Genomic DNA, 27,165 nt, shown 5'->3' with positions numbered 1-27,165 from the left:
ATGAAGGGAAATAATATAGGATTATACAATGCATTTGATCAGAGGTGAGATTAGTCTCCCTTTAGTTGTTAGGTCACGTTTATGTCAAGTGAAGGTGAAACACATGTGCTAGTGCTAGTGCTAGAGAAGAAAGAAACATGGCAGGAAAAACAGTGATAAAAAATATTTTTGAGGTAGCTTGTAAGACATTGAGGGGACAAACGGTTGAATTAAGTCAGTATAAAGGAAAAGTAGTTCTGGTGGAGAATGTAGCATCCCTCTGAGGTACGACTACACGGGATTACACCCAGATGAACGAGTTGGTCGCGAAATTCGCTGATAAACTTGTTATCCTGGGCTTCCCGTGTAACCAGTTTGGACACCAGGTAAGAAAATTATCTTTTTTATTTCGTTGAATTTTATGATAATTTTTCACTGTTATAATTTGGATCAGGTATTGAAATAAGCCATATGTTAGAGTTATATAACCACTCTTATAAATGCCCTACAATGCCATTAGTTTGTAGTAAAAGAATGTTTTGGTGGATGTTGAGTGAAGATTCAGAGGAAGTGTTGAAGCGTGTATACCTTAGAGTAATGACATAGATCTATTTGAAATATCTAAATTCTCGGAGACCGATACTTTGGGGGTGACTCAATATCCGTTTTCTCGGTTGTTCAAGGAGATTAGTAAGTACTTGAATTGAATCACGCGTGTTAGATCGATACTGTACAGTAGACACAGTTCAATCGAGTTTGTTGGTTGCCTTTGTACTTAATTACATTAAGATACTAAGAAGAAATGTTTGAGAGGCTTTTCGCCCACAAACTTATCAGGAAGAAGATAAAATAAATAATAGTTCAGGACATAATGTAGAATGACGAAATAACCAACAATTATTGCTGAATATATCTTAAGTTCAATCAAAACATAGTAAATACTACTATTATAGACGGATAAAATTAGGACATAAATTACTAAACTTGTTCTTTAATATTCAAAGCACATTTTTTTTTTCATTTTAAAATCACACGATTTTTTTTAATTCTCTCACATGTAATATTGCATTTAGCAGACGATAAACGTACGCTCCCAGGATGAACTTTATATTTTACACATGTGCGACTATTTAGATAATTTTCGGCTACCAGTTAAATAAAATATCTGTTTAAACCACATCTGCCACAAAGTTTATATCTTGAAAAATGTTTGTCGATTGTTGCCGATTTCGTTTTTTGTTTGTATTTAACGATTTAAATTAAATTTCTACTCAAATTGCAGGACAAATTAATTATCTTACCAGCTTTAAATTTTTTGTTTACTTACTGTGTACGACCCAGGTCGCTTAGCACGTTTAGCACGTGAATTTCATGCTAAAAGTACTTTCTTAGTATTTTTTTTCTTTTTACAGGACAAAAAAGAACTTATATAAAATACGTTTAAATGAAGAATACATTGTACTTTAAATTTGTTGTTTATCAACAGTCTCGTTTGAAACAAATCAAATCCCAACAAGATCGATCTACTTTTGTAATTTCGCTAATATTAAATATTATTGAGACCTATCTTATGAAATTACTATCTAGTTGTTACTTTCACTTATTTCAGGTTTATACGTCTCACAATATTAAAATTTGTTTGGTTTATGATTACAGGAGAATGCAAATGGAGAAGAAATCTATAATTCTTTGAAGCATGTACGACCTGGGAACATGTACGAACCCAAGTTCTCTATCATGGAGAAATGTATAGTGAATGGTAAAGACTCACACCCATTATTCCAGTTCCTGCGGGAGTCATTGCCAGCACCTAGTGATGACTCATCGTCATTTATCTCCAACAAACATTTTATAATTTGGGAGCCAGTAACTAGAACTGACATTGCTTGGAATTTTGAGAAGTTTTTGATCCGTCCAGATGGTGTACCATACAAGAGATATAGTCGACACTTTGAGACCATTAATATACAAGATGATATTAAAGATCTGATTGAAAAATACAAACTTTAATAATCGTGCCAAGAATACTGACAATAAACATTTGCTGACCAAATTAGCTTTAGTTCAGTTTTGAGATAATCAGATTATCAGTGCTAATGAACCATACAATAAAAACGATTGTACTTAATTTTACTGTACCTCTATTCCAGTTGTGATCATATAGAATATTTCAATTTGAAAGTTTTTCTTTTTCAAAAATGTATAAAAGGATGGTTGTAAGGATTAATGACCACAAACATTTATTTTTATCTGTTTGCTTACAATATCGAATGTTAAAGACATTTTAGCTGTATTGTTTAGAGAAAGTATGTGGAACAACATATTGTTTTAAAATTTTGTACTTGCTTTTGTTTACTGATTAGGTCTGTATAAAATGTATATATCAAAGATACTTTTATAGAATAGTATCCGATGATTGGAGTGCATATAAAACTGTTTTACAGTATGGCACTACTTGATGTTTATTTTAACTATTCTACAAAATTATAGGTATATATATTCTGTCACATTTCAAATCAGTATTAAATAAAGTTCTAAAAATCATGATTTTTTATTGTTCTCTGTTAACATTAAAAGAAAACAAGAATATCAGAGATACCTGAGAGGGATGACAGGGCTTTCTCAGAGACACTATATACTATATATATATCATAATATATGTTTCTGCCTTTCAGTGGTCTTTGTAAGAGAACAAGAAATATCAGCGACACTGAATAAAAGATTCACTATAGAATAAATCAGCCAGTATTGTGGGGTAGGAAGTTGGAGAATAAAAGTTTCAGTCAAACACAGACCACAACAATAATCTCTGATGATGGGGAGATAAATCAAGATTAATTCAGTCATTCTTACACGTAGGCAATGTGATAAACTGTATTCTTTCTTAGATTAAGCCATAGTTTAGACAAAGCCAAGTCTTGTATCTGAAATAACTGGTAATTACTACACAACTATATGCACTGTATTCGGGGCTGTAGTCATCGCCCAAACTTATCCGGCTACATAATAATCACAATAAAGTTCTTGAATGACCTTGATCTTTATTGTGATCTTTTATATTAAAAGGCTAGGTAAATAAAGTAAAAACATTGTTCATTCTCAAAAATAGTTTATTTACAAAATAAATGCTAATTCCTTACAAATATACACAAAAGATTCATAAAAAGGCAGTGTTAGAAGAAGAAAACAATTCATCAATTGCATTTAAAAATCTACAACTAAAACATAAACCATCAATTTCTGTTTAATTAATAATGGATTGAGGTTTTTATTAATTATTACTAATACATGTAACATTTAGTATGTTCTATAATCAATTTCTACTTGTATGATAAGTGGATTGAGGCTTTAAGATAAAAGATGAAAATCAAAATAAAGACATGCACTAAGTCTTACACAATGATAATCCAAAGTCTAAGGACATGCTGTTAGAAAATCAGTACAAAATGTATTTGTTATCGTAAATAAAAAGGACAACATAATACTACTAATTTCATTATTTTGTATCTTTTTTGTGTCTATTATTTCAAATATAAATTAAAACAAGAGAAACTTTATACATTGAAAGTTTGAAGCTAGTGACAATATGAGGAAAGAAATAAGATCTGCCTATGACTATGTTTTATCATAATTCTGGCCAAATATTTAAACATATTTGGTATATGAAGAGTTGTATCCCCATTAATACTGAGACAATATTATAGATGTGTTTCACTATGAACTGTCCAAACATATACTAGTAGTTTAAAATATTGCTTTTTTAAAATAAAAAATGAACAATTATCACTATTTCTAAGTCTTAATTTAGCACACATTCTAACCTCTCAATTAGTCATACTGACTAAGATATATTCATGCAATTTAAAAATACATGTACAATGTAGTAACAATGGTAGAAACATGTATCCTTGTATATCAACACATGCACTAGCACATCAAAAACTTGAAAACAGAACAGTTTTTTTTCCAACTTATTAATGACTTCGTTACCAAAAAGTCATATAATATCACAATTTTAACATATAATGTTTACAGCTAAACAATCGCTAATTATACAGGAAATATCAAATGCTCATCATGCATCATCAATTCTCACTTAGTATGTTGACTTAAACTTCTAGCTATATTTGTTATTTTGGACTGTAGTTTGATAATGAATTTTACCAGTAATTGTCCTTGGATAGTTGAAATGAGTTTCTATGTAGACTATGTACTGACAACAGAGGTCAATGACATGTTAAAATGATAATTTGTGTTAAAAACATCATAAAACAACATATCTCTGATTAAAACACAGCACAATTTACAAACCGTGAAATAAAGAAAATGTAAATGCATGGTGAAAATTAATTTCAACAAAATAAGTGTTATAATCATGAAATAATGATTTCTGACAATACCTGTTTACTTTTTTCATATTTGAATTCCTATTTAGGTAACCACGGGCAACCAGAACAAAAATATCTAACAAACATATTGTATAGAAACTAACAAAGATCTATATGATAATAATACCCTAAATGTTTATGATAGAATGATCCTTTCAGACAGATAGATAATAAACTATAGTTCTCAAAATATTACCTTGACAACACTATAAATATGATTCTACACACTTTTTTTCAATGGAATTGCCTTGCTTTAACTTTGGAACAGTCCATTATTTGTTAATGAGGATTTTGATATCAAAATATTAAAGGTAAGCAGCAAAAAATAGGCCAGTCAGGCTGTACAGGGAAGTCATTATTACCATAAACTTTACTCAAGGGATTAAAGTGGCCATCAGCTATTCTAAAGGTTAAATATGTTATTTTCAGATAAATTGTTACATACAATTCATGTAGTCAAAGCAGGGAAATGAAATTTCATGTTGGAACACCTAACTGAAATTTATTGTTGGAACACTTAACAACAACTTATTGTAAGAACACCCAACTTAAAATTATTGCTGGATCACCTAACAGCAATTTATTGTTAGAACACCTAACCACAGCTAACTGTCTACGGTGAAGATGAAGAATGTGTATAATGTATAATACTAATGAATGTTGATTATATATCACCATCATCTGTGGTCTCGGGGACTAGATATTCTCTGTTCTCATACGTCCAGAAATCATTCAGATCTATTAGAATACTAACCACCGTATCACCTTTACCACTGAAATATTAAAAATAAACAATATATAAAATGATTACATCATAAAATTTATTATGCTTTTTTTGTTTTTTTCTCAACCATTAACTTTGTGAGTGGAATTATTTAGAACACATCATTCAAATCGTAAGGGATTTCAATATCAATTTACCAACATTGAGCTAGCAATGGTATAGAGCCTGGTCAAACTACGCAGGCTGGCCACAGGCTGGCCTGGCTCTGTACTGGTGGCAAAGGCCTGTCACTTTCAGTTGCAGTAGGTTTAAAGTTCAGATAATATATCATCATATATCTTTAATTTTACAATTATGTCACTGTAAAGGATGTTACCTAAATAATTTAGACACTGAGGGAGTGAAGAGATGTGACTATATATTTCTTAATTATCTATAGTATTATACATCATAGCATTTAAAATCTGAAACCTACTCTCAACAATATTGAACAATCACTTATTATGTATAACATCAAGGCAAACAGTTATACCTGTATGGTATATGAATATTTTAATCCTGTTTTGACAATATTTTTGCTAAAACTTTCGTGTTGCAGCCATTATGAAATTTCAACTATTGTATACACAGAAATAAAGGCCAAGTAGTTTGTTTACTCTTCATATTACGAGAATGTCTTAATGCATTGAACAAGTCTTAATTGCTACATCATTATATCTTACCAGTTAACTAAATCTTCTAGGGTAATTTTTAATGGATCGGCAGGTTTCACCATATCAAATATCTCATCTTTCACATCCTGAAATGATACAGGCTCCTGTCCATGTAGCTTCATCTGTTCCTGTATTGCCTGCAAGTAAATAGATAACTATCTTCATAGAAACAAATCTCCATGGAAACATAAAAATCAGTATTTCAGGAAATTTCTACCTCTCTTCATAAATCACTCATATGACAAGTTGAGCATATGTTTAAAGTCAGACTCGTATACAAGTAAATGTAACAAAAGTAGCCACAAGTGGGTTCATGTTTACCCAGGGGGAATTATTAATAAAATATTTAATAGAGGTCCAGTAGGAAATTCTACATGACCAGTAAGTTCTAGGACATTTAGTTTCAGAGAAGTGGATTTAATAGCATTTTTCAACATAAGTCTACAATGTATTATTAATTTAGTGATTACAGGGCAGGCCAATTTTAACATTTAGGGCATAATTTATTTAACTTGTGGTGTTATATGCCAAATAGATAAGCTTTGGGATTGAACTTTCTGAAAAAAGATGTTTACAGACAGATTTCATTTTTAAGACTTTTTTTGCTGTTGTGACTTATTTATGCATAAGATTTGAACCATTTGACATTTGTAGAGGGTCACCTAAGGATCATTCCTGTGAAGTTTGGTCAAAATCTACAGTGGTTAAGGAAGAGACATTGTTTAAAGAGATTGTGGACAACAATGCACATTATGCTATCACATATGCTCACATCTGAGTACTTTGAGTAACAATTTAATTATAAACTGTAAAGCTATATACATGTACCTTTGACATGTATTTTGCTGCCAGTCTTTTTGTACATGATTGAAATTTTCTTTTCATTCAAGATAGATTCTATATCTTTTAATGTGAAGTGTGATAACCAAACTTCTATACCTTACACTGTTTCTACCAGTGCAATATAAATCATATCTCACTGATATTTTTCACTATCTCAATTAAAAACGTTGAACGTCGGGTGAAATTATCATGATACAATATAATTATACAACCCTAAATTTTCTCTGCTAACATTACAGACATTACACTATATGTATAACAATGCATGTATTTCTATGTAACTTTTAAGAGACCAAATATTCAAATAATTATGAGTATTTCTTAGTTTTTTTCCTTTTAATATTAACTGGCTTTAGTATCACACTAGCAACAAAAAGCATTCCAATGAGTTTGATATCAAATGAAAAAATGAATGAACGAAAAAATAAATCTACTTTTCATCAATGCACTCTTTCTGCAGAGCTAACTTGATTGTTGAATCTGGATAAATATTTAATTTACACCAACAAAATTAACAGGAAAAATGAAAAATGAGGAAAGGAACTATAAGACTAATTTCTTAAAAGTTTCTACCATTTTGAAAGTTAAGAACTATAATTTTATCTAAGGCAATGAATCTAGTAAAAACTATGTCTATAAAGCAATGTATTGTTGAGAAATAATTGTAACGGTGCCACCTAAAGATGCATCATTTAGCTAACAGTGCTCAAAGAAAAATTTAGAAAAAAAAGAAGCCAAATAAAAGAAAAGGACACTATTCTAACAGATACATATGAATCTATTGCCCTTTCTTAATATGTACATGGATCATCGATGATAAATTCCAGACATTAACATTTTCTACAATGAATTGGTGTAATTGACTTGTCCTATTCTGATTTTTGAAATGGTCTATTATTATTGAAGGGACTTCTAGGACACAAAGTTACAATGTGTATACAACAGTATACAATCTTTACTTTATGGTGATGTCATGTGTTATTCATTATATCCTGTAACAGCCAACAGTTCAGGCAAGAAGACAAGATTTATAATATCTGTCATATGTTGCGGTTCGAATCGGAATATCCGTCCCAAGGGGACCCACCCATTGGAAAGTATTTGAATCAGTCTTGAGACAATTGCACATTGTACTCTATTGTTGCTATTGATGTAAACATTGCATCAATCTAAATGCAAACACACCTTGCATAAATACAGAGACTGGAAACTTATCTTCATTGAAGACAGATATACATTTCCATCTACTATAGCTCTATAAGAAGCTAATTGTGATGACCTATATTCCTTTATCTAGCTTAAACTTAACACTAAACAAAAGCTCATTTTAGAGAAGTTACAGACCTGTACTGCACTTATATGATACACTTGCACTGTATGTTTATTTTTCAAGAAAAAATATGATTTCAAAAAAGGCATATCCTCACTATATAATGATTTTTTTTCAAAACCAGAAGACAGACAACTATTTAATGATATTTAAAGCTTTTTTAACCAATATTACCTATATCTAAAGAATGATGTGACCTCTATAAAGTATATCATACATGTATAAATTTCATGTCCAATGAAATCTTATTCATTTCACCCTTTTTAAATGTTGAGTGCAGTTGTTTTATTATTAAGTAAGGAATGCTTGGCGTTTGACACAAAATCAAATTGCAAGCCAACAATAAATCACTTTGCAGCCAAAGCGACTTTTCAAATTACAATAAAATTCAAATTATTATGCAAACTTTAAGCCAGGCTTCAAAGTATGAATTGTTTAAAAGGAGTGTGACATGTATTATAAAATTACTAAAGGATTTCAGTGGATTTTTTTTGCACACAATCAACAAAAAAATCTAAAAATGAAGCAATACACAAAGAACATTGCCTTTTCCTTCTTATTACAAATAAGCATGCAAGGCCTTTGTCTATTTTCTTAAAATTGAAAATATGACAGCTCAGAATTCAACAAAAAAGGCTTTGGTGTAAATAAAATGATATATACATAACATTATTAAACAAGAAAGTTCCATTTATATTATACCTGTAGTGGTTGTAGTTTAGATAATTTCATGCAGTTCACTTGGACATATCAGACATTAAAACGGCCAGTCCGAGGCCAAGATAAAGCTCACCATTTAAGAATGACCGATACCTTTCTTATCATTTTTTTTCCCCAATACTAAATAGTTTAACATTGAAATGTGACCTTGTCTTAGAACCATATAAATGCGGAGTCATCAATAATTAAAAACTTCAACATTACAATGCAGTTAATGTTATACAACAAAATCAACATACGTTGTATTAAATCAATCTTTACAGAATCACATTCCAAATCTCCATGCAATGATGATAATGTAACATGAATGAAATAAGTTTCTGATTACTGGTAACTAAAATGATATATAGGTATTTTATAATGTTTGATAAATGAGCCGCGTCATGACAAAACCAACATAATGGGTTTGCGACCAGCATGGATCCAGATCAGCCTGCGAATTCGCGCAGTCTGATCAAAATCCATGCTGTCCGCTTAACAAGTCTATTACAAGTAGAGAAACTGATAGCGAACAGCATGGATCCTGATCACACTGCGCAGATGCGGTCGCAAACGCACTATGTTGGTTTTGTCATGACGCGGCTCATTAATGATTTTTTCAAGTGTTACATGACAGGTGTATGAGTGATGAAATCTAAATGAAAATTCTATTAATATTAATAAAGACAAAAATGTCCAATAAAATATTCTAATGTTTTCTAATAATGTTGAGATTATAAGCTGAAGCTAACACACTATTATTGCCCCCAAAAATGTTAGAAATGCTGCCAAAAAATAACAATGGTTTGTTTTTGAAAGAACATACAGAAAACATCCCTGTGAAAGACATAAAAATATGTCAAGAGTTTCGGCTATAAATAATCATTTGCTCACTGTAAGATTATTTCTATCTTTAGATAAATTTTTATAGTAAAGCTTACAGGTCTCCTGCATCACATTGTGAAATAATACCATGTATATAAAACCAGATATACAAGAGATCCCTATGGACTCTTATCGCTAGCCTGAATGTAAAACTACCGGCAGGTGTTACAGTAAATGAAAGGCAGATTTCTGATAAAATGTTTCAAAGACAAAAGTGCCTGGGATCCACTTTGTTTTATAAACAGATTTATTTTATTTTCAAACGAGTTTACCATAATATTTTCTGCACAGTAGATTTCTCAAGTTTATTGTATGCAATAAATAGAGACAACATTAACTATAATACACTTTTATAGTTTTATGTCTGCAAAAATGTACAGACGCTAGTGTATGATCAAAATTACTTGTGAGTATATTTCTTTGTGAAACAGTCCAGCTGATGCATCACATTTTAATTTTGAGTTGTTTCCCTTGGACAATTTTCTGGGAAATAGATGGAAGGTTACAGGTCACTTCCTGTTTGGGGTCACATAAGAAACATACTTCCTTTCCATCTCAGCTTCCACACTGGATAGAGTGAACAAATTTTACGAATTTTAACACCATCTACAAGCTCAATATCATATTAATATGGGACCAGTGACCTAGGGAATAAGGTGTCTGCCTCGTGACCCAGTGATTATGGTATTTTGTCCTACACAGGTCAGGGTCATGACCCTGTTTCCTACTATGACACCAATACTGGTTAGTCGTAGGGAGCAGACTCAAAAGTGATTAATATAAGTTGGAAGAACTTCTGTCACAATTGAGCATAAAGTATGTTTACAATAATATTTAATTTTTCTGAATAAGACACTGCAATTACACCTGCGAGTCTTTTTAGACAGATATTAAAATATAAGAAGTTAATTATCATTTTTATTTCAGTCCCATCTCCACAGTAGGTGGTTAGACATGAAAAGGTTGGTTTAATACATGAGAATGGAAGCATAAATTTGCAAGTATGTTAGCTTCAAATTATGACCATACTTACAGGAATCTCGGCCGCATATTTTTTGATGACCCCCTAATAATTTTATAATACCTTATGTTATAATATTCAACCAGTTAAATTTAAATATGATATAAAACAGTATAATTTGGTTAAATATCTTTATAAATGTATTTTTCATGTTTACAAGAAAAGAGTTTTGTTCTTATTAAAAGAATTTTGATTGAAATTGAAGCCAAATGCCAAAATACATGCATGCAACAGTAAGGAGAGTATAAAATTTTTATTAGCCTAAATTACTTTTTCTGTCTATACAAATGTTTGTGGAAGTATAAGCATTGCCTATTTGAATAGCAAAATAATATATTATACTATTTCATAAATAAGAGACACATTCTATGTCACAACTCTTTCGAGGACCGACCATAAGATTATGGAACCAATACAATTTTACTGTTGATAAAGTTCATAAAAATTTTCACAATATATAGCTTTATACCCTTTAAATCTTGATAATATCCACTGTATCTAGCAGAGGCCTAATGAATAAAAGCATTAATTAACTGATTCTTTCTTAGTATATTTAACTTCATTATTTACATATTTCACATGATGTAATATTTCAGGATGTAAACTTTTTCAAAATATAAATGGCATAAATATGCTTATGCTTATTGTTGGACAGATTCTATGATGATCTTATTAATTTCCAATTAGTCAAAATAGTTTATAAAAGCAAAACTGAAAAAAGCTAGATTTGACAAAGAAACTAAAATATTAATGCTGAATGAAAAAAAAAATAGTCTAAAAACCTTTGAATGCTTATGGTTAAAATGACTTGTGAATGCCATCAGATCACAGTCAGATCAGTGAGTACATCTTTCTGTGAGACCCACCTAAACATCTGACAATGAGACCGACATAAACATCTGACAATGGGACCGGCCTAAACATCTGACAATGGGACCGGCCTAAACATCTAACAATGGGACCAGCCTAAATATCTGACAACAGGACATTACTTTACATCTGACAATGAGACAGGCCTTTACATTATGAATACGTCTGACAATTACACTGGCTAAACATCTGACAATGGGATGTTCCTTAACATTTGACAATGGAACCGGCCTAAAATCTGACAATGGGATCAGCTTGTACATTTGACAATAAGACTGGCTGACATATTTGCCAATTAGACAGCCAGATACACAACTGACAATGAGACGGGCCTGAGCATTTGACAATGAGAACAGCCTGTATATCTATGGTTTTGTCCAGAATAAAAGATAGGCAAGCCCTTATTAGATTTTTAGCGAGAGTTCAAATAACACTTGAAAAATCCAAATCCAAAGGACAAATATGGTAGGGGTTAAATTACCTTTTGATTTGATCAAGAATTGTGATCCTTTAGAGTGAAATATCTAGATTTAATTCAAGTTGATAACTATACAATGCTCATCACAAATTGTGCTTTAATTTTACGGAATTACTACAGCATTGTGTTATACCCCAAATAAGTTCAATTTCACATATTACAGTGATATTTATGAATTGTAATAAGATGGACCACTGACTCAGATGTACAAGAGTTACTTACCCTGAAGAAATAATTGAGAGAGAAAACATTAAGGTGGCCACGTTGTTGAACATCGAGGATACGAAACAAGTAACGTAAAGCTTCCGGCTCCTTCCGGTTTTCCAGTGCTAATACAAAGTCTAGGTAGGTTTTATAATCCTGTAATCAAAATGCAAAAAACCTCATACTGGTTAAATTGTAAAACAACATATACTTCACTAAATTGCATGAAAAGATGAAAATTGTTTAAATATAACTAACTTAATTGAAGAGTGTTATTTTTTTTAATGTCATGGCAATTCAAAAAACAATCAATATAATAATAAATGTCTAAATATTTAAATATGAACTAGAAACTAAACAACAGAAGTGAGTAGGTTTTATCCTTGTACAATGTATGTATGTAAATATCATTATTCTACATTAAAAATGTTTTCAATAATAAAATTTGGTGAAATACTTGAAATTCCCTTTCATTTTATTAATTTAGGAAAGCTTGAATTATTTTTTTAATCTTTGATAAGAAAAATTCATTGAATACAAATATGTCTGGAAAACTGATAATGTTGAAAAAATTACTGTCGAGAAATTACCATTTCGCCTTCATATGTAAGGCATTCTTGAAACACACGATCTAGAAACACATCTGTCAATGTACCAGTACCATATCTGTAAATACAATGCTACAATGGTTTGTCTATTTACATGTAGTTGTATATCTGTTTCAACAAGAACTTTATTTGGATTATACCAGTGATCAACAACATGGTGATTGCTACCTGATTCGTATTATATTAATTACACTGACAACTTCTCTGCATATACCTAATTGTTTAATATTGAAACAATTATATAAATAACACATCACTCTGAGAGCAATAATACATAATGGTTATCCCAAGAAAAGTAATGTTTACCAAGGCATTGGCCCACTGCTATCCTGGAAAGAGATCCCAAAATACAAACATGTAAAATCAAAATAGTGAAAAAAAAACACATTATTTAAGATTACATTACCTTGCTAGCTCTTCTTTACTCAGCATTCCATTATGATCTTTATCCAGATTTAGATATTGCCCATATACTCTCAAAGCTGAAGGAGCCGAGAACCAGTTAGATTCCTGCATCTCTTTAGACAGATCTTCATCCCTGAGCTGGGAACCAAACAACGATACATAGTTAAAGACCATTTTCTGGTAAACATATGTGAAGTGTATAATAACATATTTTATCAATGTTTGTGGGTCGTCACTTTGGTAAAGGATTGTTAATAGCAAGTATCAGCCATGCCGCATCATTTATCAAAATTTAATAGAACAAAATTTCACCCCTGTCTTTCTAAAATAAATTGTTGAAAAAGAAATTTTTTTAAAGTGATTTAAATGTAGCTTCAGACAATGCAAATACACAAGTCATGTGCTCTGCTGGAACTAAAAGTGATAAGTCATTGCCACCAGAAAAGAGTGAGGCCAGTCAGCACATATGTGCAGTCTGTGCAGCTCAATTTTTTCAAATTTTGGTATTGAAATTCCTTAAAACTTTAAATGGATTGTTCCAAAGTCAAAGTCGGGCAAATCAAAGGGGATATATTCAGCAGATTAAGGGCTGAACTATCAGAGCTATACACAATCATGACAGGTATATGCCATCATTTTGGTACCAAGTTACGCTTCACATTCATACATTCAGACAAGCCTCTATACTACATGCTACTACTCAATTTGAGTACATGGTTTTTGATCTTGAGGATCACTTGAACCAAAAATGTAACATTTTAAAATGAAAAACAGGTAAACTCCATTGCAAAAACTTGAAAGTACAAATATATAAAAACTTACTTCCAACAAGTCATCTAGAAAACTACATGCTAGTATATCCTGTATTTTGATTTTTCCTTTCCTCATTGGGTCTAAAAAGAAGAAGAATTTCCGGACGGCTGTACACACATAGAAAGAGTAAAATGACTTCTCTAATCCATTTAACTGTAAGCAGAAAAGTATATAAATTAAGTGATATATTTAATTATAACCTGCAAATCTACTAATTGATAAGTTATATCACTTTATAAAGATGTCCCAACCGTGAAATGATATGAGGTAAAAATAAATGAATTCCTAGATAATCAACTCATATAACAATGTTAATTCTTACCAATTACAAAAAAAACTAGAAATGTGTCCATAGGACACGGATGCCCCCACACGCCACTGTTCTGTCAATCTTATGACTCTAGGTCAAATATTTTTTGGACTACATGTGCCACAAGTTGAAAACTAACAAGAGCTGTCCGTAAGACAGCGCGCTCGACTTTTTTATTGCTTGCCAATAAAAAAAGTTTTTGCAGTAAAAGGCAATACAAGAATCTCTGTATTTTTAAAGTGAACTAGTTGTTTGATACCCTTGAATATTACAGCAATGTTTATATGACATAATTTATGGTAAAGTGAACAAGTGGATAGGAATGAATTTTTTTAGATTTTTTAAGTTTTTTAGTGCTTGCCTATAATACAAAACATTGACAGTTAAGGGCCATAATTCAAATAAAATCTTTGACAGAATTACCTTCTCCTGGACATGTTTGGGAATCATGATTGTAAACAAGTATTCCAACTTTCAAATTAATATCTCAAACAGTTCAGTCAAAAAGTGGACTGGTACTAAAAACTTAACCAAGATTCTAAGTCGATAAAAGGCCTTAATTTTTAAAACAAATCCTTGACAGAGTTACCTTCTCTTGCGTACAGATGGGGGTAATGATGTGAAATAGCATTAAAAGTTTCAAAGCAATATCTAAAAGGGTTAAGGCAATAAGTGGATTTTACCCATATTCAATGTATTTTCTAAGTCAAAAAGGGGCATAATTCTGTCAAAAACCTTGACAGAGTTATGTCCTCTTGTCTGTTGATGAAGGTCGTGATGGTAAACAAGTATGGTCAGTTTCAAAGCAATACCTCCAATGGTTTTGAAATAAAGTGAGGTGGTACAAAAAACTTAACCAAGCTCAATACACTTTCTAAGTCAAAAAAGGGCCATAATTCTGTCAAAAACCTTGACAGAGTTATGTACTCTTGTCTGTAGATGGAGGTTATGATGGTGAACAAGTATGGTAAGTTTCAAAGCCATACTTGTAATACTTCTGAAATAAAGTGGGGTGGTACGAAAAACTTAACCAAGGTGTGACGCCAACGCCGACGCCGACGCCGGGGCGAGTAGGATAGCTCCCCTTTTCATAGAAAAGTCGAGCTAAAAATCAACAAAGGGCCATAATTCTGTTAAATTTGGTCACAGCAAAAATTCCTTACTTTAAAACCATCTACACATTAAGGTTGTTCATCCCTGGAAGTTTAAGCAAAATCTGCCACCCGGTTTAAGAGGAGTTGCGTTCACAAAATTTCTACATAGTATATAGTGAAAAAATCAACAAAGGGCCATAATTCTGTAAAATTTGGTCGCATCAAAAATTCCTTCCTTTACTACCATCTACACCTTAAGGTTGTTCATCCCTGTAAGTTTAAGCAAAATCTGCCATCTGGTTTAAGAGGAGTTGCGGTCACAAAATTTCTACATAGTATATAGTGAAAAAATCAACAAAGGGCCATAATTCTGTTAAATTTGGTCGCAGCAAAAATTCCTTCCTTTACTACCATCTACACATTAAGGTTGTTCATCCCTGTAAGTTTAAGCAAAATCTGTCATCCGGTTTAACAGGAGTTGCGTTCACAAAATTTCTATATAGTATCTAGTAAAAAAATCAACAAAGGGCCATAATTCTCTTAAATTTGGTCACAGCAAAAATTCCTTCCTTTACTACCATCTACATATTAAGGTTGTTCATCCCTGTAAGTTTAAGCAAAATCTGCCATCCGGTTTAAGAGGAGTTGCGTTCACAAGATTTCGGGACGTACGGACGGACGGACTGACGGACGGACAAGTGCAACGCTATATGCACCCACATTGTGGGGGCATAAAAATATTTCAAGAGCTGCATAACACCAGGAAAGGGTAAAAATTTGTACATAAATTGTACTTATGTTTTGATACTTTTTGTACTCTAATTATATTTCCATTTCGAATTTGTCAGATTTATTTACAATCAGTACTTTATAAAATGCTCTATTATTAATATAAAACAATTATCAAAATAACAATAAAAGCTATTGTTTCAGCCATTGAGAAATGAAAAATATTTGATGAGGAATAAAAAAGAAATCTGTTTGTGTCATGCTTTTGTGAAGAAATACAAAAAAGACTTGTTCACCATGCATTATAATATATATCGCTTTTTAAAGTGCTGATTGTAACGAATAAATATCTATTTATTTATTGGTTGATTTTTGGGTTTATACCTAAACCTGGTTTTAACATCATGACTGTTAAAGGTCATATGTTGCAACATTTGAGGTTTTACTTTTAGACACTAAAATATCTTTCACAGTTACCATAGTTATTAAGAATATTACATTAAATTAACAGAATGACTTTATATATTATTCAAGTTGAAAAAGTATAAATTTGTCATAAGCACTAAAGTATTTAAAACGTTATGGAATTGATAACTTCTGTGTAAAATCAAAATCAATAGTATATCATATTTTTATATTACTGATAATCAGATTAAAAACGAATTTTTTTTAATTCAAATACAAAACTGTAATACATGTAATTTAAAAGAAGCAATTATTCATTTTTTTATCATATTCTTTTTAATAAAAAATTCACAATGCATATTTCAATAAAAATATGAATAATTCATTGGTTTAATTTGAACAAATGGTTAAGGTCATATATGCTGACTTAGTAAGTACACAATGCTCTCAATCCACAGTAAAAAAGAATAAGGTTTAAAGTCCAGAACTATATACAGTATTTGAGCCGCGTCATGACAAAACCAACATAAACCGCGCAGTCTGATCAGGATCCATGCTGTTCGCTTACAGACCCTATAACAAGTAGAAAAACTGATAGCGAACAGCATGGATCAGACTGCGCGGATGCGTAGGCTGGTCTGGATCCATGCTGGTCGCAAACGAATTATGTTGGTTTTGTCATGAAGCGGCTCATTTTATATAGTAAAATTGAAAGTACTGTGATACAATAAGAATGATCCTATTATGCAATATGAAGTTTTGTTCTAGTCACTATCAGTATATAATTATGGATAACTCATCTAAAGATCATTTTCCATTCCAGAATCAGCAACATGTTATATTTCTTTCAAGCAGCCTAAAGTAGTTTACACAGCTTATATTAAAACAGCGATATGTAATTTTAGTTAGGAACTAAAAAGAAAACTGTCATGGCCTAACTGTGGCTCTTTAGACTTACATTAATAACTTTCATATATATGTATATTTATGGAAACATCTTCACAATTCCGAGGTTCATTGACCTTATCTACATAAAACAATTACATCTGACACCCCACTTTATTTTTACTTCAAAAACCATTTATTACAAAACAATTATGGGTTGGATAAAACGAAACAAATAAAGGTTACATCAAAAGTGTTCAGCGTCAAGTAATGGACCTACACATAGATTGAAATCTGATCCTGTAAAAAATGTAATAGGCCAGACACTATTTTACATAAATTATAAAGCCATGTGATGTTGACTATGTTTAGTATGAGACACATACTTGTCTTGTTTTTCTGCTAAATTTTGTAACATGTGATAAACAGTTTCAAATCCCAACATGCAAATCAAAATTAGGGGCTAGGCACAACTGGGCCAGAACACACTCATACATAAATACAGAAGTACATTGTATATGCCTTTTGTCATTATAATTGAAGGGGAATGATATTCAGTTTAAAGATATCTAAATATTTCAAAGTGTAGATTATTTACAGGAAATAATAACAAGATGGAGCAGATGATGTTTTTAGAACAATTTTTAAGCTACATGTACTTAATTGATGTTTTAAACATTAATAACAAATTCTTACCGAGTTGTCATGAAGGAAAGATTACCGTTCAGCATATATAATATTATAACATTCAGGTGAAAGCTTATGTCACAAATGAAACAGCCAAATACTTAGGAGTATGACATTCATATGATTTATCATGCTGTTGACACAATGCAAAATCTTACCTGTCGATAAATCTAACACAATTATCAATAATTTTATCAAGTATGTATATAAGTAAACAAATATAATTTTCAATTAAAGAGCTACACCATTGAAGGATTTAAACTAAAATGAAACCTGGCATTTTCAAAGGACAGATGACAAAGTCAATACTATAAGTCCATCTTTTTAAATAACAAAAAAAGATTTTTTACAGCTATGGATAACAAAGTTGAAATACGATTTAATTAAACAGATTTATATGTCACCTGGACATTTTCATAACACTTCATACTGGGTATTTTAAGTGAGACCTTTGTCTTATCTTTGAAATCATAAAAAATTAAACAAAAATATAGTTGACAATAATGGCACCTCCGGTAGTGAAGGTTCCTATGAAGTTGAGATGAAATCCAGTCAGTGGTTGCTGAGATTAGTCCAGACAAAATTATGTGAGGAATGGACATACAAGCATCTCAGTCTAAGAGTATAAAATTAAATACAAAGCATGAAGGAGGAAAGGACTGTAAAAATTATGTAATTGTTTAAAAAACTGCCAATTTGAAGGACCACTACCACAAACAATTTAAGATGTGTTATCAAAAATGAAGTTTTTACACTGTTTAACAAGTGTCCTTTATTTTTTCTTGATGGTACAAATTTATTAATACTCATTTTTTTTGGTATGAATTTTAATAAGTACTTAATGCCAATCACAATACATGAACACAGTATTGTAAGCAGCACACATATATATGAACAACTGATTATGTAACACCAAGTACATAAATATATTTATCAGATACTCATATGTGTTTAATGATTCCATAAACATGGTATTGCATGGCCATGCATATATTTTGACATGACATACTTTGCATTATACAAACATAGTGTAAGGACGAGTTAAACATTAGCCTTACACTATAAGCTAGTTAATGAGAAGGTGATTTTTAATGTAAACAGTTCCTATTTGGGATCTATAATAAAAAGAATATTGAATTTTTGTAGCTTCTTCAGAAATAAATTTATTGAGTTTGTTCAACAAAATAATATTAAGCTTGCAAGGGCTCCCATAATATACTTTTATTCAACTTGTTCAATAAATTTAATATTGAACCAACACTTGTTCAGTGTAATACTAATATCTAATATTATCTACCACACCAGTTTGAAGATGTTAAACAAAAAATGATAAGATAACAAACTTACCTGTGGAAGGGTGGGAATGAGTTCTAAAATATAGTTTTCTAAATCCTGCAAAAATAAAAACAGAACTATTTTGAAAGCCTCAAAAACAATACTAATTACTAATCAACCAGTCATCAAAGATGCAAACTAACAAAGCAGTCTGTTGTATAACAAACACTTGCCACACTAAATACATGTACTGCAAATGGACTTTTCCATCTTACAATTTGAACAAAAAAGGTTCATCAATTTTTATTTCAAAATAAGTTTGGACTGGGAAGCAAACAGTGCAGACCATGAGCATATGGCACCACAATGCTGTCTCGTTTTGCACTGGTCTTTTCCTTTTAAAATATATGATGAGAGCTGTCATTGATTCAGTGCAAGACATATCAATAAAATATTGATATCGGAAATATTTCCGTTATGTAACAACAGTATTGTGTTAGACATAGACACCTGCTACTGTATAATGTTTTTGGTGAATTTTTGTAAACTGTAGACATTTAATTTTATTACTTAGTCAAAATTATCAATTTTTTTTAAATGTGTATCGATTATTGATCAACATAAAAATATCAGCAATACATCATATTGTTTCTACCGATGACAGCTGCTCTATATATATAATGACATGCAATATAAACTTATTGCGCTTACACAACAATTTTACAAACAAAATCATCTAATGAAAATAAAACTTAGTAAAACCGGTTTCAAATTGGAGTTACATCACTTAGTCTTTGTACAGATATAAGTACTGGCAAACAGAACTAAATGACAACATACTGATTCTTTGAGGTATCCTTGACCAGCTACGTCATACAATGAGAGTCCTATACGAGTCTGATGTAACCAAACTTTACGCATCACATAATTGAAGAACTGCATGATGGATATTCGACCATATGGATCGGTCTGTAGTAACTTAGTGAACACACTTGACTTGAAGAACTGTCTGTAAATAAAGTTGCACTAATTTTTTACAAATCATTTCTACCTTTAAAGTTGACAATGTTGATGTTAATACAAAATGTCATAAATTATGATTGAACATGAAACATTTTTATGAGCCAAAACTGTAGTAAATAATAAAATAATGCAAAATGAATAGTCAAAATGTAGTTGTAATGAAGATGACTGTCTTTATCAGGATTACTGTAATGGTAACGAATACATTATCTAAGGCATAATTATTATCTGACTCAAACTCAATACGCCTTCTTTACAATTGAATAAATGAATACACACAATAATGAAAATAAAAACATATGAGCCGCGCCATGACAAAACCAACATAATGGGTTTGCGACCAGCATGGTTCAGACCAGCCTGCGCCTCTGCGCAGTCTGATCAGGATCCATGTTGTTCGCTGTCAGTTTCTCTACTTGTTATAGGGTTTGTAAGCAAACAGCATGGATCCTGATCAGACTGCGTGGATGTGCAGGCTGGTCTGGATTCATGCTGGTCGCAAACCCATTATGTTGGTTTTGTCATGGCGCGGCTCTTATTTGCATCTACATGAAAGTTTCACCAACTATATAAATTCAACTTACTGGCATTTAGGTCCAGCTTCTGAAGCAACTTTTTGAAAATCCTCAAAGTTGATCATCTGGTCCTCACCTACCAGTGGTGGTGTATGATACTGATCCAGTAAAAACCAAAGTCGCTGTAAACAACAATAAATTATTCAGGGTTCATGCACGGTATTTACAACTATGAATTCATCCTAATGACTCTAGTTTAGAATAAATTTGGGCTTCACCAATATCCATGAGGATGTTTATGTAAGTTGTGAAATGAGAACAGGTAAAGATGAAATTAGCATCAATAAAGATGCAGATATTGGTATGTTCGAGACTTAAGATAATTTTCCATTTGTGTCAAGGATCCAGATAATCTGTATCTCTGGAAACCTAAAATATAAAAATGATTAAAATTGCTGGAGTGGACAACAAAAATTTTCAGATTTGACAATGTTAAGTACATGTAAATAACTTCTTCTCTATACATTACAAGACAAAGTTAAAATTACCTTTTTGATAGGAGTTTTATTGACACTGACTGTAGTAATATGACAACATTCCAGCTTTACTCATTTATATTTCCTAATTATCAGTAGAAACTTTAGTTGATTTTTTTCAAGTTTTCTGAGATAAACAATATAAATATAAAATATAAAATAACAAGAATAAAGATCAACAAGGCAAAGGCAACTTTCATAGGACGTCGCCCCCGGACACACCCAAGCAGGACACCCAGAAGGCACCAAACAAGTACAGTAAAAACTCTGAAAACCGGACCCTCTCCGGACTTGACCAAAAGTCCGGTTTTCAGAGGATTCCGGTTTTCAGAGGTTTTATACATTTATTGATAATTATGATGTGTTTGAACAATGACTTTGTTGAAACATTTTGTACAGTCATGTATTTACTTTTTAACATTTTTGTCTAAGTCATATTTTAATTTCTTTTAACAATAAATGTCTTAAGTAATTTTATTATGCAAATCCATGAATATAATTCAGAAAATCAGAAATTTAAACAACACATTGTCTGAAATATATCTTTTTTTAATTGGCTTTTAAAATATGTAATTAATGGAATTTAGTATTACTACTTTTGCATATAATAAATATCTAAACAAAGATCAAATTTTTTAGCAAAACAGGAATCATTTTACAAAAGTTTCTAATTCTTTTAGACATTTTATATTTAAAGAAGAAAAAAAAACACACAAATTAAAAACATTTAGAAAAAATCATACCTATACAGGGAAAGGCACAATTATAATGAAAGAGCTATGATTTAATTGCCAATAAGAAATTAACACACACTTACAAGTGTTTTCACACCTGCATAGATAAAAAGGGTGATCATTAACTGGTAATTGAACATGTCACCTGTTGAGATTATGTTTTAATATACTTTAAAATACACAGAAAGTTGACACTTAAAATTGCTGTCCGGTTTTCAGAGGATTTTTTATGCATGTTTAGCATTAGAAGCCACAGAAAAGCGTCCGGTTTTCGGAATTCAGAGGTTCCGGTATTCAGAGGATTTTTTTCAATGAACATATAAGGAGAAAATACGGGACTTTTAAAATGGTCCGGTTTTCAGAGGATTCCGGTTTTCAGAGGGTCCGGTTTTCAGAGTTTTCACTGTACCTGGAGTGGACACAAGGGCGAAAGGAGCGGGACATGTAATGTGAAATAATATAAACAAAAACAGCCCATAAGGGAATTAAAGGGAAAAGGGCTGTACGGGTGAAAAGGTGGGAGGGGGGGGGGGGGGTAAAAATGGAAGGGGGGGGAAGAGAAAATACCTACCGTCAACGACAATCAACAAGACAGACATCACAAAACATGTAAACATCCAAAAACAAGAAACAATACAGACAAGAAAAACACGTGAAGGAACACAAAGGGGTACCGCCTTGGAACGGTCAGTGGTAGTTAAACCACTGAGGAGTTTAAACTGGTTTTAGGCGCGCCAAACCTCACTCTTAGCCCCAATATGTTCCTGAATGACACGAAAAAATGTATAATAAAATTAATCCCCCGCCAAGTGAAATTCTAACAATGGTCATGGTTACATTAGACGAAATAAATAAAACACATACAAAATTATGTAAATATGAGAGAAAAGTTACTGCCTAATGACCATTACCAAAGTACTCGATGCCGTTAAAGGAAGACAGAGCAACAAGAAAATCAACCTACAAGGGCCCGACGAAGCATGGCAGAAGACGAACATTAAGACAATTCAGTCCTCAAAGGGCTTTAAGAACTGTCCATCATAGAGGTCTCCCACTTGGTCCGTCAGATGTAATCAAAAGAGGAAAGCGTAGCGTCCAACTGTAAAAGGGTTGAACACCAAGCATGCGGTATGCCTTTAAATAATTGGGTCATAACCTCTTTTAATAAACCGTTTGATAATTTTAGTGAAGAATTTTAGTTAGCCATTTTCTTTTCAATTTCACAGGTGGAACTTTAAAACACACTGATCACAAGGCAACTTTCCAGCTTTATTAGTGGAGAAAGACCTCTAGTCCCTCTTCATACTAGAACAATTACCTGTAACTCATCATTATCTAAGAGTTCACGACTTCTTCTTTGTAAGAACACAGCTCTTGATTCTTCTCTCAACTTGAGAAGCAAAGGTTCTTCTTCTGAAGGAAGCTGGAGACATTTATAAAAACAATTTTATATACTACAAGCCTACAGGCTTTACATAAATAGTAATATAGAAACTATGTTTCAAAAAGCCTATACTTGTATGAAAAACAAATATGTCTGTTATTACACACATAGATTACATTTAAATCAATATAAACTCAATAAATAAACTGTTAACACAACTGGCATTAAAAAAAATTAAGTGTATGGAATTACAGAAATAAACCGCAAAACAGAGATTCTGAAATGTAAGTGAAAATTTTCATTTAATAAATGTAACAATTTGAAGTCAGTAGCCATTAAGTAGTTGACAGAAATGATATGAACTTTGTATATTTTGTCACATAAAGTTAAAGTTGTTCAACTGTATAATAAATCAGGGATTTTTTTTGGCTTATTTTATAGACGTTATTGGGTCATATTCCCAATTGAAAATAGTATATTATTTTCCCAATCCACCTGAAAATATTCCCAATTGAAAGTTACAAAATAAAGATATTGATAATTGAATAAAGAGTTCTAAAATTTTTGAAAATATGGGCTTCTTCAATGTAATAGTGCTTAAATGTTTGAAGATGCCATCCTAGACAGTGCATGATTGTTTGCATTCATTTAATCACTGCAAAATTTCAGTCATGCAATTTTTCCCAATCTTTAACAAAACATTGCTGAAATTCCCAATTCCATGGGTATGGGTTATGTTCCCAAAATCCTGGAAAAAAAAAACCCTGGTATTTATATTTTCTGGAACAGTTTCAGTATTTCTTGGTAATCATGCCACTTTTGAGCTCTTGTTTTTCATTTCACATCATGGTAATAATATAATACCTGCATTTAACTGCATCATGTTTCATGAAAATGAAGATGTAGACTAGTTCTTTATTAGTTAAAAGTAATACAGTTCCTTATTTAAGTTATTGCATTTTAGGGGCTAGGACGTCAATTTTAAGGTTGATAGTTATTAACAAATTCAAAATGTGGGAACATTTACACAGAATTTTGTCCGTTTTCACACCTGGCCACAGTGTGACATTTTATATGCATGAATATTGGTGGTATGCTTTATCTTAAAATGGTACAATTTGTGGTCTGCTTCGTTTTGCATCATGTACAGCATATAATGAACATTGATTACTGGAGGTTACGTACCACGGAGGATACGTACCAGGAGGTTACGTACCATTTTTGGAGGTTACGTACCACTTATATATTTTGGAGGATACGTACCATATATATAATTTATATAAAATACAAATAATATAAAGCATAACAATTATAAAAAAAGACCAAATTTTAAAACTTTATTATTACTTTTTAAAAATCACACATGAGCAATTAATTAATATAAATGCAAACGTTTTATATATGATTATCACACATTCAGAAATGAGTAATCTAACAAATCACAAACAAATTGCAAACTATTGACATATGAGTGAATCAGTGTGGTATTAATTATTTATCACAACTCTGATCCGGCTTTGACGTGTAACTCAAACTTTAAATGAGTGAACTCTAATAAACATATAAATATACTGCAATTCTTGTCCGATATCACAACTGTAATGACCTTTTTAAAAAATACTTGTTAATTGTGTATTGCTGTTTCATTTCAGAGCGTGTAACATAATTATGTGTTTTTATATATGAGGCTGTAAATAAAAACGTAACCTGCATATGTACTGTTATCAATTATTTTGGCTTTTTTATTTCAGTATATTATTATTATTCAGTGCGGATAAATAAAATATTTAAAAAAATACTTGTTAATTGTGTATTGTTGTTTCATTTCAGAGTGTAACATAATTATGTGTTTATATATATATGAGTCTGTAAATAAAATGTAACCTGCATATGTACTGTTATCAATTATTTTGTCTCGACTATTTCAGTATCATATTCAGTGAAAAGCGTATAAATAAAAAAAATAATACTATAAATGAAAAGGTTTTTTTTTATATTTACCGTGGTTTGTTTCATGTACTGTTCATTTCAGTTTAGTACATGTAATTACATTAGTGTTATTAATTATTTTCATCGTTTGTTCGTTTCAGTTTTGTGTTGTAAATAAAACTTGTTTATTATCGTTAATTGGTTTGTTCTTTATTCTTTTATATTCATACATATTTAATCTCATTACAAAATTAATACAATTTGAACAATAAACCTGATAGTTTCACACCTTATCCCTTATTATCACTTTATTATATATTTCTTTAGTGGTACGTAACCTCCAAAAATGGTACATTTATGCAGTGGTACGTAACCTCCTTGGTACGTAACCTCCAAATTCCATGAACATTTATTCATTTCTTACTTTATCATATATTCTAGGCAGTTTAAGGTGGTGATTGTTGTCTGTTCCCTTCCACTCATGATACAACTCTGTGAACATTTGCATTTCTTCTGCCTTGGCCTGCTCCTCATCAACTTTACCTGCAATAACAAAATGACGTCAATCTCCTGGAGTTAGACCTGCTTTCATTGACATTGAAATGTATATTTTCTTAACATTTTATAATTTTCATAAAATCATATTGCATTTACCATGCATGTTACATTTCTGACTGATTATAATAAATGTGTTAGGCCAATTAAAGACTAAGAGGGTGTTCTTGTTTTTCAAATTTTTCGCTCTAACAACATCAATTTCTCACTCTTTTTCTTTTCGACGTATTTCTTCAAAGACTTCTTCCACTCCATGGTAACTAACGACTTTTTCTTTTTATCTTTCAATGTCATTTTAGCTCTCAAACATTTAGGTTATTGAGCATTTCAAATATTTTTACAAAACTTCATGTTGGGATTTGTTTACATCCACCATCTTGATTTTTCGCTCGATTTTGTAAGGAGGCTTTTGATTGGATGAAATTTCTATTAGGTTTCACGCCACAATATTTCATGTTACGACAAGTTTTTTCTGCGGGTTAACAAGATTTTATGCCATTTTTGAAAGTTGCAAATGATTTTCTTGAAGTTAATTTTAATACTGTAAATTTGCTTTTTTATAGAATAATTATATTAAAATACATCTATATCAATACTGTTATTCTGTTCTCGAATATTCCTTCAAAAAATGAATATCCTCAGATTGCTTTCAAGAGTCAGTCAGTCCGTTTATAGATGTGCCTGCCTAGTCCAACTTGTTGTACTACGCGACGAGATATTGTGCTATTTTGTGTTTGGGCAATTTCTCGCCTCAATAAGCGTAATTCTGACACAGCACGAAAATATCTCAGAATCTAGCTTTGGCACGTCAATATATTTTGACTATGTGTCTGCCTACCTACTAACATAAAAAATTATACGTGGACAGAGAGCTCCACTTTCTCGGTGTTTAGCTAAATAAACCTACGGAAAAGGTGGCATAACCCTGCTAAAGTGCTTAGGACTTACCTGCCCTTGATAGTGAACAAATATTTCAGGTTTGAGAAAAGAGGCACGTACATATTCTAAATGGAAAAGCGAAATAATAAAGCAAATTAAGAAAAGTTTCTCAGATCGACTATCTTCCCTTAAAAAGTATTTCAAATTTAATAGCGAACATGAACTCCAAGTTTAAAGTGAATGTGTTTGATTTTTTTTTGAGAAA

At 31.4% G+C, this 27,165-nt stretch overlaps 2 protein-coding genes across 3 annotated transcripts; one reads left to right on the top strand and one right to left on the bottom strand.

The window, feature by feature from the left end:
- Nucleotides 1-59: 59 nt before the first annotated feature.
- Nucleotides 60-2,010, top strand: LOC132739435 (glutathione peroxidase 2-like). The gene is made up of 2 exons (XM_060727148.1): nucleotides 60-365; nucleotides 1,636-2,010. The coding sequence occupies exons 1-2, from the start codon at nucleotides 138-140 to the stop codon at nucleotides 1,987-1,989; spliced, it is 582 nt and encodes a 193-aa protein (XP_060583131.1). The 5' UTR covers nucleotides 60-137; the 3' UTR covers nucleotides 1,990-2,010.
- Nucleotides 2,011-3,068: 1,058 nt separating this feature from the next.
- LOC132739432 (serine/threonine-protein phosphatase 2A regulatory subunit B'' subunit gamma-like) lies at nucleotides 3,069-26,436 on the bottom strand. Of its 2 annotated transcripts, XM_060727145.1 has the most exons (13): nucleotides 26,231-26,436; nucleotides 25,891-26,009; nucleotides 23,472-23,576; nucleotides 20,953-21,065; nucleotides 20,186-20,354; nucleotides 19,418-19,462; nucleotides 13,970-14,113; nucleotides 13,149-13,285; nucleotides 12,725-12,800; nucleotides 12,153-12,290; nucleotides 10,595-10,627; nucleotides 5,814-5,941; nucleotides 3,069-5,140 (listed from the first exon to the last, which is right to left on the bottom strand). In XM_060727145.1, the coding sequence occupies exons 1-13, from the start codon at nucleotides 26,313-26,315 to the stop codon at nucleotides 5,032-5,034; spliced, it is 1,401 nt and encodes a 466-aa protein (XP_060583128.1). In that variant the 5' UTR covers nucleotides 26,316-26,436; the 3' UTR covers nucleotides 3,069-5,031. The 2 variants fall into 2 exon arrangements, with proteins under 2 accessions (XP_060583128.1, XP_060583129.1); XM_060727146.1 differs by lacking the exon at nucleotides 10,595-10,627 and having other exon boundaries at nucleotides 26,231-26,435.
- Between the last annotated feature and the right edge of the window lie 729 nt (nucleotides 26,437-27,165).

Source organism: Ruditapes philippinarum, unplaced genomic scaffold (assembly GCF_026571515.1).
Source record: "Ruditapes philippinarum isolate M1 unplaced genomic scaffold, ASM2657151v2 ctg1123_1_1_1_1, whole genome shotgun sequence".
Classification (NCBI taxonomy): Eukaryota; Metazoa; Mollusca; class Bivalvia; order Venerida; family Veneridae; genus Ruditapes; species Ruditapes philippinarum.
This window is presented reverse-complemented; position numbering and strand designations above follow the sequence as displayed.

What these genes read in the sequence shown, in the direction of transcription:
- LOC132739432 (XM_060727145.1), bottom strand. Translation starts at nt 26,315, where the DNA reads ATGACATTGAAAGATAAAAAGAAAAAGTCGTTAGTTACCATGGAGTGG. An exon ending in TGCCTAGAATATATGATAAA is followed by an intron (nt 23,577 to 25,890) that starts GTAAGAAATGAA and finishes AAATGTCTCCAG; the next exon opens with CTTCCTTCAGAAGAAGAACC. An exon ending in TTACATATGAAGGCGAAATG is followed by an intron (nt 12,291 to 12,724) that starts GTAATTTCTCGA and finishes TTTTGATTACAG; the next exon opens with GATTATAAAACCTACCTAGA.